This window comes from Macaca mulatta, chromosome 3 (genome assembly GCF_049350105.2).
Source record: "Macaca mulatta isolate MMU2019108-1 chromosome 3, T2T-MMU8v2.0, whole genome shotgun sequence".
In the NCBI taxonomy this organism is placed as follows: Eukaryota; Metazoa; Chordata; class Mammalia; order Primates; family Cercopithecidae; genus Macaca; species Macaca mulatta.
The window spans coordinates 95,335,983-95,352,075 of NC_133408.1; the positions used below are offsets into that span (position 1 = coordinate 95,335,983).

The 16,093-nt window shown below is 45.0% G+C and overlaps 1 protein-coding gene across 1 annotated transcript in view; it reads right to left on the reverse strand.

The window, feature by feature from the left end:
• FKBP9 (FKBP prolyl isomerase 9) overlaps positions 1-16,093 on the reverse strand; it is a 50,902-nt gene that overhangs the window by 12,703 nt on the left and 22,106 nt on the right. Inside the window, exons 6-7 of the mRNA XM_015133750.3 lie at positions 8,114-8,259; positions 265-451 (exon numbers count right to left, since the gene is read on the reverse strand). Of these exons, the coding sequence (XP_014989236.1) occupies positions 265-451; positions 8,114-8,259 (333 nt within the window). The remainder of the gene's footprint in view (positions 1-264; positions 452-8,113; positions 8,260-16,093) is intronic.

Sequence of the window (16,093 nt, forward strand, 5' to 3'; positions counted from 1 at the left end):
AGGAAGGAAAGACAGCAGTTATATGATGAGATCTGCTTGTCAGAAAGACAATTTCATGGGGTGAAAAATGACCTGGAGCAGGGCAAGACCATGAATCGGAAACTTAACATAATGCACCTGAGCAGTGACACAGGCGCAAGCTATGCAGTGGGGCGGCATGGAGATAAAAGCTCTCAACCAGCATCTACCCACGAGAGGAGGATGGTGGGAGCACGCAACTGTCACCCTCCAGGCTCACTCCCAAAACATTCTGGTTGCCCTTACGTGGAGTCCAGCAGGGTCCCATCCAGAAGTGAGGCATTGTAGTGATATTTGAGGTAATCTCCCTTCTTACTCAGCACTGAGCAGTCGGGGGGTTTGTAGTGGGAGGTGATGCTGATGGAGTCCGAAGGGTTGTGGAAGTCGATCACATGGATGTCAAACACCAGCACAGCCGAGCCAGGGATATTCCCTAAAGGACAGACACGGGGAATTAATGAATGACCCCTGCAGGCTGCAGTACATGGGCCTCCCCAGTATCACCAGGTATGTCCTCAAGGCCCCTCCAAGTGAGGAAAACGGGCACCCAGATACGAAACCCTAGGAGGATTCCAAGACTGATGCTGAAAGGGCCATTAGATGTAACCTCATCCTCATTTTACAGGTCGATAAATGGAGGCACAGATTTGCCCTGGGTCCCACAGCCCATAATGAGCACAGTTTGGACTAAAATTCAAGACTATGGACTATTGCCCCATGGCATCATTCAGCCTGAAAGACAAGTGGCTAAGTTGATCACAAATGAGGAAACTCAAGCCCAGCCAAATTAACACTTGCCCCTCGCCCACCGGAAGTAAGAAGTGGGGTGAGGAAATCAGCCGCAGAGTGAAATCACTCCAATGTCCGACCACTGCTCAAGAAAAGCATAACATAAACTTCGTAAAGAAAAAGACACCTGTCCCTCATGATTGTACCCCTAACAGTCACAGGTGCTTTTAGAATACATCCTATTTGTTCTATACTAAATTATTAATTAACTTTTCCATAATTTCCACTTTTGAAGACAGTAGCTCACATCTGAATAATGTTTTACAGTTTGCCAAAGTATTTTTCACCTACATTTTCCCTTTAAGTCCCTGCAGCAACCTTGCGGGGTAGGCATGGCCATAACACCAGGAATGTAACGACAGCTTTCCAGGAGCGTAGGGGACACTTAAACATATGCATCATTTGTAATACGCCCCCCAGCCCAAATCATTTCAGAGAAGTTTAAATGTAAAATATTTTTAAATCATGTTACCTAGAGTGAAGGACATATTTTATTATCATCAGCATTTTACATATAAGAAAACCAACTCAGGTTAGGTATGGTGGTGGTTCATGCCTGTAATCTCAACTCTGGGAGTCCAAGGTGGGAGGATCACTTGAGGCCAGGGGTTCGAGACCAGCCTGGGCAACACAGCCAAATGTCTCTACAAAAAAATTAGCTGGGCGTGGTGGTGAGCACTTGTAGTCCCAGATACTCAGGAGACTGAAGCAGGAGGATTGCTTGGGGCCAGGAGGTCAAGGCTACAGTGAGCTAGGATTGCACCACTGTACTCTAGCCTTGGCAACAGAGTGAGACTGTGTCCTCATAAAAGAAGAAAGAAAACAAAAACTCAGACATGATGTTACTTATTCAAGAGAATAACACAGCTAATGACAAAATTCAGATAGAGATATACAAACACCAACAGCCCCTCCTCACCTCCCGTCCCTTTTCTGTGTCTGTTTCTTGATTGGTCTCTCTCCTCTCTCTCTCTTTAATAGAAACACACTCATGCTCATATAGGCGTTTATTGAGTACCAGGCACTCTTCTAAATTAAACATGTATTGTTTAATTCTCATGAAAATCCTGAGAACACTGAGGTACAAATTTTGGGGCTGGCCAAAGGTAAAGGTAATAATTTGAGAAGGGTGTGCTTTATAGCAGAACACAGGTGCCTGCTACTCACTCCTAACAGGGGCTGCTGGTGTGGGTGGAGTGGGGTGCAGGCTCCTTCCCACAGGAACCAGGAAATACAGCCTGCCATTGGCCAGAAGGCTGCTCAGAGCCAGGGCCACGGACGGCTCTGTGTGGGAAGCTAACATACGTGGACAGGGTGGGTGTCTGCAGAGGCAGATCTATGGTTTCTCAACCTTGGCAACCCATTAAAATCAGCTGGGAATGAACCCGAAAACACTATGCTAAGTGAAAGAAGCCAGACACAAAAGGCTGGCTTCTTTGCCAGCACTGGGGGAGCGGGTGGATGGGAAGAGGGTACGGAGAGTGACCACTAATGGATATGGGTTAGTTTTTGGAGTGATGAAAATGTGCTGGAATTAGGTAGAGGTAATAGCTGTTACCTGGTTAATATACTAAAAACAACTAAATTGTAAACTTTAACATGATTACTTTTATAGTATGTGAATTATATTTCGATAAAACATTAAATAAAAATATCTCTCTTGGGTATATACACAAAGGAATTGAAACTAGAGATGCGAACAGATATTTGTACACTCATATTCACAGAAGCATTAAGCATTATTCACAATAGACAAAAAGTAGAAACAGCCCAAGTATTCACCACCAGAGGAACTGATCAACAAAATATAGTATATACATCCAATGGAATATTCATTCAGCAATAAAAAGGAATGAAATTTATTAGCCAGAAAAGAGGAATTAATTTTTTTTTTTTTTTTTTTTTTTTTTTTTTTTTTTGAGATGGAGTCTTGCTCTGTCATCCAGGCTGGAGGGCAGTGGCGTGATCTCAGCTCACTGCAACCTCCGTCCCCCGGGTTTAAGCAATTCCCCTGCCTCAGCTGATATTACAGACGTGCCACCACACCTGGCTAATTTTTGTGTTTTTAGTAGAGACAGGGTTTCACCACGTTGGCCAGGCTGATCTTGAACTCCTGACTTCAGGTGATCCACCTGCTTCAGCCTCCCAAAGTGCTGGGATTACAGGCATGAGCCACTGCGCCCAGCTTGAAATTTTGATAAATGCTAAAATATAAATAGACCTTGAAAACATTATGCTAAGTAAAATAAGACAGACACAGAAAGAGAAATATTGTATGATTCCACTTAAGTGAGGCACTTAGAATAGGCAAATTGGTAGAGACAGAAAGAAAGGTGGTTGTCAGAGGTTGCAGGGAGGGAGGAATCGGGAGTTATTGTGTAATGGGTTTATGTTGGGGATGATAAAAGACTTTTGAGTGTAAATGGTAGTAATGGTTATACAACATTGTGAATATATTTGATGCCACTAAACTGTACACTTAAAATGGTAAAGATGTGGAGTATATTTTACCACAGATTTTAAAAACTTCTAACACTGAGCTAAGCAGTCACCAAATTTTGTCAATTCAAATATAATCTCCCCTCCAAGATGCATTCGGGTGCAGGGCCTTCTCCAGGGCAAAAAGGCATGCATCTGGAACCACCCACATCCCTGGGATCTGATGTCAGCAGTCAGATGAACTCAGTCTCTCAGGCCCCAAGGATTCCAGGCACAAGAATTCCAACCAGTGTAGAGGTCGATACACACCCAATCTAGGAACCATGTAGCATCAGGTGGGTATGTCAGCTGCTAGGAAGTGAACATGAGTCAGTCTACCAGGTGCCTGATAACCTCTGAGGCACACACATTATTGAGGGCGTCAACAAGGAAACACTCTCTGTGTGCGTGGGAAGTTTTGTTTGTGTTTCTCTCTGCAGAATCCCTAACACCATGAGCAGGGCCTGGTCATGAAGAAACTCAATAAATCTTTGATGGATGGATAGATGGAGTTTCTCGGCCTGCAAAAACGAAGATCAGAACCTTGAACCATAGACCCCACCTACCCCAGGCAGCACCAAGGCCTCGAACCTCTATCCCTCTATCTTGGTCTGACTTCCACAAAGCTATTCGTAGATTAAGTATAGAAATGAGTGCTGACCAGCAAACAGGCAGTGATAGTCCAGCGTGGCCCCAACACCAGCCTCCTCTCTGTATAAACCCTTAACCAGCGCAGAAGTCATCATTCTGTTCTCACCATGAGGATGCCTCCCTCAGAAGAGACACAGATGACAAAAACTTAAAGCAGCCAACAGCCCACCCAAGAAACTCTGTAGCTCCTGCTGGGGGTGGGTTTCCCCTGCGGGGGGTGAGTTTCCCCTGCGGGAGGTGGGTTTCCCCTGCGGGGGGTGGGTTTCCTCTGGGGGGGGATTTCCTCTGTGGGGGTGGGTTTCCTCTGCAGGAGGTGGGTTTCCTCTGCGGGGGGTGGGTTTCCTCCACGGGGGTGGGTTTCTTCTGAGGGGAGTGGGTTTCCCCTGCGGGGGGTGGGTTTCCTCTGCGGAAGGTGGGTTTCCTCTGAGCGGGTGGGTTTCCTCTGAGAGCTCTGGGACTTCTGGTTTGAGGTCTTGGTTCTCCACATGTAGGTATCAACAAGTCACTACCTAATGGGGACTCATTCTTTCTGTCTGTCTAGGACACACACGGGTCAGAGAGCCCTGGGTCCAATTCTAGCTCCATCATGGATTAGCGATTGTGGCCTTGGACACATGGGTGGAACTCTCTGGGCCTCATTATCTTTCTAAACAATGAGGGTAATGATGCCTCAGAAGACTGTTTCCAGGTTTGAATGAGTTCATGTGCAAGAAGTCCCAGACACACTGTGGGTAAAAATGTCATTTATTAACTTTCCTCTCTTTCCTAAAAGGGTGTTCAAAAGGTAATCTGGAAGTTGAGGAACAGCAAGCTATCGATGAAGTGAAGCTGACACAACCTCGCAGGCAGAATCCATTCCCCACTTTGAGGCTGCAAACCCATCCAAATGCCCTAATTTCAGGGCTGACCCAGGGAACAAAGCAGATGGCAGAAAGATCCAGAACCTCTCCCAGGAGGCCTACCCTTTCCCCTCCACCAATCTTGCAGGGGAAAATGGCTGGGACAGAATGAAATGCTGATAGAGGCTGAGAGCACAGGGACAGCCCACAATTCATTCCTCCCACAAATATTTGCCAAACATTCACAATGTGCCTGGCCCCGTGGTATGCAGTGAAGCAGCCACTGAGAAGACAGTTTCTGCATCCTGACCCCCCTCGGCTCAGCCCCTCAGGGATCAGCACGGGCTCCTATGTAACCCCCACAAAGGGATCAGCACGGGCTCCTATGTAACCCCCACAAAGGGATCAGCACGGGCTCCTATGTAACCCCCACAAAGGGATCAGCACGGGCTCCTATGTAACCCCCACAAAGGGATCAGCACGGGCTCCTATGTAACCCCCACAAAGGGATCAGCACGGGCTCCTATGTAACCCCCACAAAGAGGCCAAGGGTGCTGATCAGGAGAGGACAGAGGCTGACTCCACTCAAGAGTGCTTGGGGTTGATACCTCAGGGTCACTCAGGGTGCCCTCCTCCCACAGCAACGTGACTCAGGATGATGCAGTCTCATTGCGCAGAAAATTTATGAGCCTTCGGCTGCTTCCCAGAGGCTTATATAATTCTTTGCAGAGCTCTGTCTCATACTTGATAGAAAGCCAAGAGGAAAAAAAGTAATTTAAGCAAATGTTTTCCATCAATGCATTCTTTTTAAAGAAAGGAAAGATTAGTCCTCAGGCCATAATGAAACAAGAACACTCAGAAAGTATTTATCTGTTTCTGTTTATATTTGACTAGAAGTAGAAATCTACACAATAAAAAGCAATAGAACATCAAGACACTAGACAAGCAGGACGTGTGAAGAAAGGCCTGTCGAATGGATCTTAAGCTGTGATCTGTTGTGGTTTAATCAATCAGAAATTTAAGTCAGGGAGAAAAAAATATTTCTCCATGGTACAACCTACTTTCCAACCAACTTGACATTTCTTGGATCCTCTGGGATGAACACTACTGGGAAAACTCTCAAGATCCATATGATGTATCAACAAAAAACAGAACAGAACTAGCAAAAAAAATGTACAGCCAACAAGGCCAGCCTCCATCAGCAAAAGAATACGAAAACAAAAGAAATACTCCATCAACTGTTCCTGAGTGAAGGAGCAGCCATTAAAATACATAGCATAGAAAGTTGTTCACAACATTATCTGTTGTTCACCACAAATTGGGTGAAGAGAGAAATCACAAAGTAATACGCATAGACAATCCCGTGTTTGTCCGTATTGATTAGTGTAGGTGGGCATTTTTTTTTTAAATCTATACATACACTCAAAGGTATAGAAGGACGTTCACTTCATGGCTGCATTTGTTTCCTACTGTGGCTGCAGCTAATTACTACAAACTTGTTGGCTTAAAACAACGCAAACAGATTCCCCTAATTCTGGAAGGCAGAAGCATAAATTCAAGGTATTGTTAGGGATGTGTTCCTTTTGGAGGCTGCCGGGGAGAATTTGTTTCCTACCTTTTCCAGCCTCTTGGGGCCACCTGCATTCCCTGACAGGGTCCTCCTTCTGTATCTTCTAAGTCAGCAGTTTAGCACTTTTTCCCCGGTCTGACCGCCTGCCTCCCTTTTACAAGGACTGTTGCAAGTATTGTGAGGCCACCTGGATAATCCAGGATACTATTCCCATCTCAAGATCCTTAATCAAATCTGTAAAGTCCCTTTTAATAGGGTAACAGGAGGCTAGGCATGGTGGCTCACACCTGTCATCCCACACTTGGGAAGGCCAAGGTGGGAGAATTGCTTGAGCTCAGGAGTTCCAGACAAGCCTGGGAAACATAGTGAGACCATGTCTGTCTTCACAAAAAAAAACAAAAAAAAAATTGTTTTTGAATTAGCTGTGCATGGTAGCACACACAGGTAGTGCTAGCTACTCAGGAGGCTGATGCAGGAGGATCACTTTAACACAGAAGCTGAAGGCTGCAGTGAGTTAGGATCTTACCTTACCACTGCACTCCAGCCTGGGCAACAGAACAAGACTTTGTTGCAAAACAAAATAAATAAATAAAGTAAGGTAACACACTCACAGGTTCTGGGGATTAGAACATAGATACTTTGAGGGGCTGAATATTCTGCCTACCAGATTAAGATTAACAATATTTATTTCTGGCAGGGCATGGCGCTCACATCTATAATCCCAGCACTTTGGGAAGCCAAGGCGGGCAGATCACTTGAGGCCAGGAGTTTGAGACTAGCCTGGCCAACATAGTGAAACCCCATCTCTACTGAAAATTTTAAAAAACATTAGCCAGGCGTGGTGGCACATGCCTGTAGTCCCAGCTACTTGGGAGGCTAAGTCACAAGACTCACCTGAACCCAGGAGGCAGAGGTTGCAGTGAGCCGAGATCGTGCCACTGTACTCCAGCCTGGGTGACAGAATGAGACTCTATCTCAAAAAAAAAAAAAAAGTAAAAAAGAAAAACAAGGGAAAAAAATATTTATTTCTGGGTGGCAGGATTTCTTTGCTTATCTGTATTTTCTTTTTCTAAAGTCAACATGTATGATTTGTGTAACTTTTAAAAAGAAGTGAGGTATGAGGGTGACAAAAATGTTCTAAAACAGGATTATAATGATAGTTGCATAACCCACTAAATTTTCTAAAAATCATTAAATTGTATACTTAAATGGGTGAATTTTATAACATATAAAAGAAAAACCAAAGAGGGGCTTTTGCACTTACTTTCAAATGGTTCAGCCCAAAATAAATAAATAAATATAAAAAGATCAAATATAGCAAAATGTTAACAACTGGCAAAACAAAGTGGAATTCACTATAAAGTGCTTGCGACTTTGGTGTAGGATTTAACATTTTCAAAAGGTAAAGGAAAATGGGCAGAGAAACAAGGAGAAAGAACAGGACAACTCTAGAAACTAAATCTATTTGGGCATTCCAGTCTTGGGCTGGACTTTAGCTTCAATATTTTGGCTCTCAAGAAGCTGTGTACAGGGTGTGGTGGTGTGTGCCTGTAGTGCCAGCTACTCCGAAGGTTGAGGCAAGAGGATCACTTGAGGCCAAGAGTTCCAGGCCATAGTACGCAATGATCACATACTACACTTTCCAGTCTGGGCGACAGAGGGAGACCCCATCTCAAAAAAAAAAGAAGAAAAAGAAAAAGAAGCCCTGTTCCAAGCAATGTGGAAGCAGCCACAGCTAGTGAGGAAGGCAGGTGATGCTGATGCTCACCTCTTCCTTCCTCTCCATACCCCAGGTGAGGAGGGACCACAATCCTTCGCTTCTCTCCAATGCAAACACCAAGTAGACCTTCATCCATCCCAGGAATCACGTAGCCCTGCCCAATGTACGTGTCAAACGTGCGGTTCCGAGAGTAGCTAGAAAAGAAGAAAGGAAAGAAAGAGGTCATTCATAAGGGCCTCCACAGCAGCTATGCAAATTAGTTGGGACAGAGATGCAAAAGCACACAGAGGCCTCCAGACTCCAGAACAGCATAAACCATAGCATCTGGGACACAGCCAAGAAACACGCTTCCCTGGAAGAGTAAATAGGAACCCCCACACAGCATGTGAACAGCCACCTGTAGAGACACACTGTGCAGCCCTCTGGTTTAGTCAGGTTATGAATGCAGTGTGGGTTATGAGAAGCACCACACAGAAATGGAGCTAATGTAAATTGAACAGTATGCTTTCTTTTTCTGAGGCAAAGTCTCACTCTGTCACCCAGGCTGGTGTGCAGTGGCACCATCACAGACAGCTCACTGCAGCCTCAACCTCCCAGGCTCAAGCAATCCTCCCACCTCAGCCTCCCAAGTAGCTGGGACCAGAAGCACGTGCTACCATGCCTAGCTAATAAAATATACATATATTTTTTGTAGAGATGGAGTCCCACTATGTCGCTCAGGCTGGTCCTGAGCTCCTGGATCAAGTGATCCTCCTGCCTCGGCCTCCCAAAGCACTGGGTTGACAGGCATGAGCCACCATGCCCAGCCTGTATACTTGATAACCATGTCAAGTTAATGAAAACAATCAAGCTCTCAACCAGCCTGGGCAACATGGCAAAACTCTGTTACTACAAAATTACAAAAATTAGCTGGGTGTGGTGGCACACACCAATAGTCCCAGCTACTCAGGAGGCTGAAGTCAGAGGACTGCCTGAGCCGGAGAGGTTGAGGTTGCAGTGAGCCAAGATCACAACACTGCACTCCAGCCTGGGTGACAGAGTGGGACCCTGTCTTGAAAACAAAAAACAAAACAGAAAACAGAATCGAACATAGCCCTTATCAGAAACTACAAATGTGTCACAGGGACAACGTCTCCAATATCTAAAGAGAAGATATCTGCACATGAGGGACATGAGTATTCTGTTTTTATTTTTTAATTACTTTTTTTTTTTTTTTTTTTGAGACAGGATCTTGCTCTGTCTCCCAGGCTGGAGTGAAGTGGTCTAGTCTCAGCTCACTGCAGCCTCAACCTCCTGGACTCAACTGATCCTCCCACCTCAGCCCCTCAAGTGGCTGGGGCTATAGCGTGCAACACTGTGCCTGGCTCATTTTTGTATTTTTAGTAGAGACTGGGTTTCACCACGTTGCCCAGGTTGGTCTCAAACTCCTGGGCTCCAGCGAACTGCCTGCCCTAGCCTCCCAAAGTGCTGAGCCACAGCACCCAGCCTGACATGAAGATTCCGGTCGCCAGCAAAGCAGCATACACACTGAGAGTAATGAATTCCGCAGTCTCTACCACAGCCCAACAAAAGGCCCCCAGTATCACCTCTGCTCACCACGCCACCCTGGTAAATACCTGGGTTTCCCAAGTGCTCCTGGCAGGAGCCCCAAGTCCACTCAGGGAGAGATACAGCCTGTGTGTAAACTGCCGAGTGAGTCTATTACCATGAGTTTGGTAAAAAGAGGAACCAATTCCCCACAGCATAATTATTGCAGAATAAAGTAATAAAACTTCATATGCCAAGTCCACTATCAAACTGGACCACGTGACCTGCACCCCTTCCCCACACCACCTGGTGCCGATGAGGCAGAAAGCCTGTCCTGAAAGAGCCAGTCGGTCCTGCCATTCCCTCACCCCACAGCCAGCGCATGACGTCCCGGAGAAGAGAGACCAGACCGCCGAGTGGGGCCGGGTCAATACACAGGCAGAGCTGTGGAGGTTCTCCCTTCTCAATACCCCTCAGAGACCACAAAGTCATGGGGCATGAAGAAAGAACCACAACAGATGTCCCTCCTCACCCAGGAAGCAGGAGATTGTCCACATAAATTCCCAGAGGAGGCTGTGAGTCCCTCTTCCCACCCACTAAGGACAGCACCCCACGCTGAGCAGCTCCAAGCCTCCTCCTGGTGCACTGGCCAGGAAGGCCTGGAGGGGAACACAGCAGGGAAGAGGAGGACCGTGCCGGCTCCCAGCATCCTCCAGCCAGAGCAGGGCTCACCCTCCCCAGGTTCCCACCTGCAGGACCCTGGGGATCACCAGCAATGTGCAGTCACTACCAGACATTCAGGGAAGAGGAGGATACCTACGTGGTGGGCTCCCGACGAAGAGACACCAAGTGGTGAGAGAGACGGCAGGGACCCACAGTGGGAATTGCTGCCCTGCCCACTGGAATAGTCACAAAGATTCCATGGCAGAGGGGAGACAGCAGACACCGAAGGCTGTGGGATCTGCCTCAGGGACAAGCACCGGGCTGGCAGCAAGGGCCAAGCCGAGAGGCAGGAAAGAGCCTCCGAAGGAGAGACGGAGTGGTGGAGTGGGCTTGATTGTAGCGAACGCTGAATAACTTTAAAAGTTAAAGACAAGTAAATGGAAAACCATCCTGTTCCCCAGTGGAAAAGCAAAGTCATCAGTCCTCCCCTAAACTAACTTATAAGTTCTTTTTCCTTTTCTTTTTTTGAGACAGAGTCTCACTCTGTCACTGAGGCTGGAATGCAATGGCGAGATCTCAGCTCACTGCAACCTTCGTCTCCGGAGTTCAAGTGATTCTCCTGCCGCAGCCTCCCAAGTAGTTGGGATTATAGGCATGCGCCACCACACTCAGCTAATTTTTGTACTTTCAGTAGAGATGGGGTTTCACCATGTTGGCCAGGCTTGTCTTGAACTCCTGTCCACAAGTGATCCACCTGCCTCAGCCTCCCAAAGTGCTAGGATTACAGGTGTGAGCCATCGTGCCTGGCCTGAGCCACCATGGCTGGCCCAAAGTAACTTACAAATTTTAAAGCAATTCCAATCAAAATCCCAGGGGTGTGTATCTGGTGGTGGTGGGAAGCTCAGTAAAGTAATGCTAAAATTCATCTGAAAAAAGAAACAATTAAGAATGCTGTTTTTAAGGTGCAGTATATAGCAAGCTACCATTCTTATAAAAAATTAAAAAAGGTAAATATATATATATATGTACTTCATTACATATGTATGGAAGACCTATGAAATTAATAACACTGGGCAGGGGACAGTGGGTCACACTTGTCATCCCAGCACTTTGGGAGGCTGAGACAGGTGGATCACTTGAGGTCAGGAGTTCATGACCAGCCTGGCCCAACATGATGAAACCCCACCTCTACTAAAAATACTAAAAAAATTAGCCAGGCCTGGTGGCATGTGCCTGAAAAAGAAATTAATAACACTGGTTCCCTATGAAGAGGGGAGGTTGGACAAGGATAGTAGGGAAATTTGTCACTGTATACCTTTCTATACTTCCAGGATTTTAAATCATTTCAATGCATCACTTAGTAGAAAAAAAAGTTATTTTTTAAAAAAGAAAAAGAATGCCCTCTACTATACAAATTAAAAAGCTAACACTAGTTAATCATAGCTAAAGGTGTGATGTTGGCCTAGAAATAGATAGAAGGTAAAGGATAAAAATTCTACACAAAGACTCAAAAGTACATATAAGAATTTGGTTCATAACAAAAATCACATTTTAGAGCAGTAAGGAAATGATAGAGTCATGCATGAAGGATGTTGGAAAAACTAGCTAACCACCTGGAAAACAATAAAGTTAAATCCTTCCTGTCACAGTGATACCACAATAAATTCCAGACGGATTAAAGACTTAAATATGAAAGCATTTGTGAGCACAGAGAGGAACTGCGGAACGTTGTTAACACTGGTTATCTCATGCTAGTGAGAATGGAAGGGGCTGATAAGAAATTTACATTTTTTGCTATACATTTTTGCATTGTTTCCATTATGCAATTAGGACACATTACCTCTGGCCCGGAGTGGTGGCTCATGCCTGTAATCCCAGCACTTTGAGTGGCCCAGGCGAGTGGATCACTTGAGGCCAGGAGTTTGATACCAGTCAGGCCAACATGGTGAAACCTCATCTCTACTGAAAATACAAAAAAATTAGCCAGGCATGGTGGTGCACGCCTGTAGTCCCAGCTACTCAGGAGGCTGAGGCAGAAGAGAATTGCTTGAACCCAGGAGGTGGAGGTTGCAGTGGGCTGCAGTCACATCACTGCACTCCACCCTGGGCAACAGAGCGAGACTCTGTCTCAAAAAAAAAGAATATTAGTACCTTTGAAAATAAAAATTCTAATAAAGAAGGGCCGGGCGCGGTGGCTCAAGCCTGTAATCCCAGCACTTTGGGAGGCCGAGACGGGCGGATCACGAGGCCAGGAGATCGAGACCATCCTGGCTAACACAGTGAAACCCCGTCTCTACTAAAAAAAATACAAAAAACTAGCCGGGCGAGGTGGCGGGCGCCTATAGTCCCAGCTACTCGGGAGGCTGAGGCAGGAGAATGACGTAAACCCGGGAGGCGGAGCTTGCAGTGAGCTGAGATCCGGCCACTGTACTCCAGCCCGGGCGACAGAGTGAGACTCCGTCTCAAAAAAAAAAAAAAAAAAAAAAAAAAATTCTAATAAAGAATATCTTAAAGAATAAAGAAAAAAAAGCAACCAATAAAAGGCTTGAAGGAAATACAGGCAAACATTTATATACTCTAGGAAGAGGACAGACTTTGTAACAAGTCACCAAAGACAGGAACCATAATGAGGAAGTCTAATGTATTTAACAACATAAAAGGTTTATAGTTAAATGGGTCAAAAATCAAAACAACCAAAATTAACATGCAAATAAATTGAGGAAAATGTTTTTAATAATATGCAACCATAAAATAATTAATATTTTTAATGTGTAGAGCTCTTCAAATCAACAAGAAATAGACAAACGCCAATGCCCCAAATAGAAAAACAGGCAAAGGACCTAAACAGATAGTTCAAAAGAAGGTACTCAAACAAACATCCAAAGGAATTTCAAACCCAATAGCAATTGAAAATTCAGATTAAAACCATAGGTACCATTTTTTTCTCCCATAAATTAGGCAACTTTTTTTGTTTTTGTTTTATTTTGTTTTTTGTTTTTTGTTTTTTTTTTGAGATGAAGTCTCCCCAGGCTGGAGTGCAGTGGCGTGATCTCGGTTCACTGCAACCTCCACCTCCTGGGTTCAAGCTATTCTCCTGCCTCAGCCTCCCGAGGAGCTGGTATTACAGGCATCTGCCATCACACCCGGCTAATTTTTGTATTTTTAGTAGAGACGAGGTTTCACCATGTTGGCCAGGTTGGTCTCGAACTCCTGACCTCAAGTGATCCACCCACCGCAGCCTCCCAAAGTGCTGAGATTACAGGTGTGAGCCACCACGCCTGGCCTAGCCAAGATTATTTTTAAATGATACCTAGTGTTACTAAGTTTGCAGGGAATGGGATACTCTTAAACTGTGATGCTGAGTAAAACCTTACTTGAGGGCAACTTGGTAGTATGTATCAAAAGGTGTAAAAATACACATAACTGCTCGGCACAGTGGCTCATGCCTGTAATCCCAGCACTTTGGGAGGCGAGGCGGGAGGGTCACTTGAGGTCAGGAGTTTAAGACCAGTCTGGCCAACATGGCAAAACCCTGTCTCTATCAAAAATACATAAATTAGCCTGGTGTGGTGGCAGGTGCCTGTAATCCTAGCTACTTGGGAGGCTGAGGCAGGAAAATCGCTTGAACCCAGCAGGTGGAGGTTGCAGTGAGCTGAAGTCGCACCACTGCACTCCAGCCTGGGCAACAGAGCAAGATTCTGTCTCAAAAAGAAAAAAAAAAAAAAAAAAGCAGGGCACGGTGGCTAACGCCTGTAATGCCAACACTTTGGAAGGCCGAGGCAGGCAGATCACCTGAGGTCAGGAGTTCAAGACCAGCCTGGCCAATATGACGAAACCCCCATCTTTACTAAAAATACAAAATTAGCTGGGAGTGGTGGTTCATGCCTGTAATCCCAGCTGCTAAGGAGGCTGAGACACAAGAATTGCTTGAATCCAGGAGGCAGAGGTTGCAGTGTGCCGAGATCACACCATTGCACTCCAACCTGGGCAAGAAGAGCGAAACTCCATCTCAAAAAAAAAAAAATACACATAACCTTTGACCCAGAGATTCTTCTAGAGATGTATCCCAGGGAAACAATCATATATTTTAAGATTTTCCTACAAAAATAATTACTGCAGCCTTAATTAAATGTCAAAATACAGGAAACATAAAGGATAAACAAGGATTGATTACCTAAATGTAGGCAAGTCTATACAATGAAATATATGCAGCTATTAGAATGGATTAGATCCCACTGTACTAAAACAGAAAGCTCTTTGAAACCTGAGAAAACTGTGGTTCCATTATGTGAACAGAAATCTGGTATACACAGAAAAATGGTCTTTCAATTGGAAATATAATTCCAGGGAATAAAGAATAGAACCACACTGGAATGCAACAAAGAATAATACACATGTGCACTAAATTATTTTTTTTTGGTAACAGAAGAAGATAAAAACAACTCAAATGTTCATCAATAGGAGAATGGTTATCTAAATACAATATACTCACCCAATGGGACACCATGTAGACGTAAAAAATAGAGCATTTTTCTCTATGTATTAGCATGGAAAAATCCCAGAGTAACAAAAATCCAGAACACCACTTTGTTCCCTAGTAATACTATATTCTGAAAGCCATATACTTTGGAGAGGAGAAAATAACATTTGTGTTTGCTTATATTTGCATTTTTAAAAATCTACACATTAGGCTGGGTGCAGTGGCTCACGACTGTAATCCCAGCACTTTGGGAGTCCACAAGTTCGAAACCAGCCTGGCCAATATGGTGAAACCCCGTCTCTACTAAAAATACAAAAATTAGCCAGGCATGGTGGTGTGTGCCTGTAACCCCAGCTACTTGGGAGGCTGAAGCAGGAGAATTGCTTGAACCCGGGTGGCGGAGGTTGCAGTGAGCCAAGATTGCACCACTGCACTGCAGCCTGGGTGACAGAGTGAGACTGTCTCAAAAAAAAAAAAAATCTAGACATTGGGAAAATTAAAAATAGAAGCCAATAAAAATGGTTAACTCTAAGTGGTAGGGGAGAGAGGGAGGTTAGGCAGACAGGAACAGGTATACAACATATCTTTTCTTTTTTTTTTTTTTTTTTTTTGAGACAGAGTCTCGCTCTGTTGCCCAGGCTGGAGTGCAGTGGCGTGATCTCAGCTCACTGCAACCTTGGACTCCTGGGTTCAAGTCATTCTCCTGACTCAGCCTCCTAAGTAGCTGGGATTGCAGGCACCCGCCACCACGCCTGGCTAATTTACAACATATAATGCATGCTTTGTTTTGGTTTTGAGCTATGTAACTATTACTCTTTCCCAAAAAATTTAAATGACAAATTTAAAAGAGATCCTAGGAACAAGAATGAATTATTCAAATGAAATAATGCCATATACAAATTCTTCTGCAATGGTTTTGGATGACTCCATTAACTAGAAGTCTATCACCTCAGAGAGACAGGGAGGTTGCTGTCGCTACTTGTTTGCTCTACTGGGAGCTAAAGGAGTAGTTTCAAACAACACATGCCACTGGAATGAGCAAGACAGGCCAAATGCAAGCCATCTCTACAATTGCAGGCCATGCCTGATAAACAAAACAAAACTTTGAACAACAAAGGAGGCCAGTAATTAGCCTCCATGGCACCCAGCATCCCGAAGGGAGCTGAATACATCCAACCAGTGCCGCCCAGCTGATCAGCCACTGAAATTTGTAAAGCACTGTGACACATACCTTATCTCTTTAATCTAACCATCTACTTGACAAAGGTGCTGGAATAGGGAAAAATGAAGTCCAAGGCAGTCAAACGCTATCCAAAGTCATACAGCTAGTGCACCACAGGGGCTAGAGCCCAGCTCTC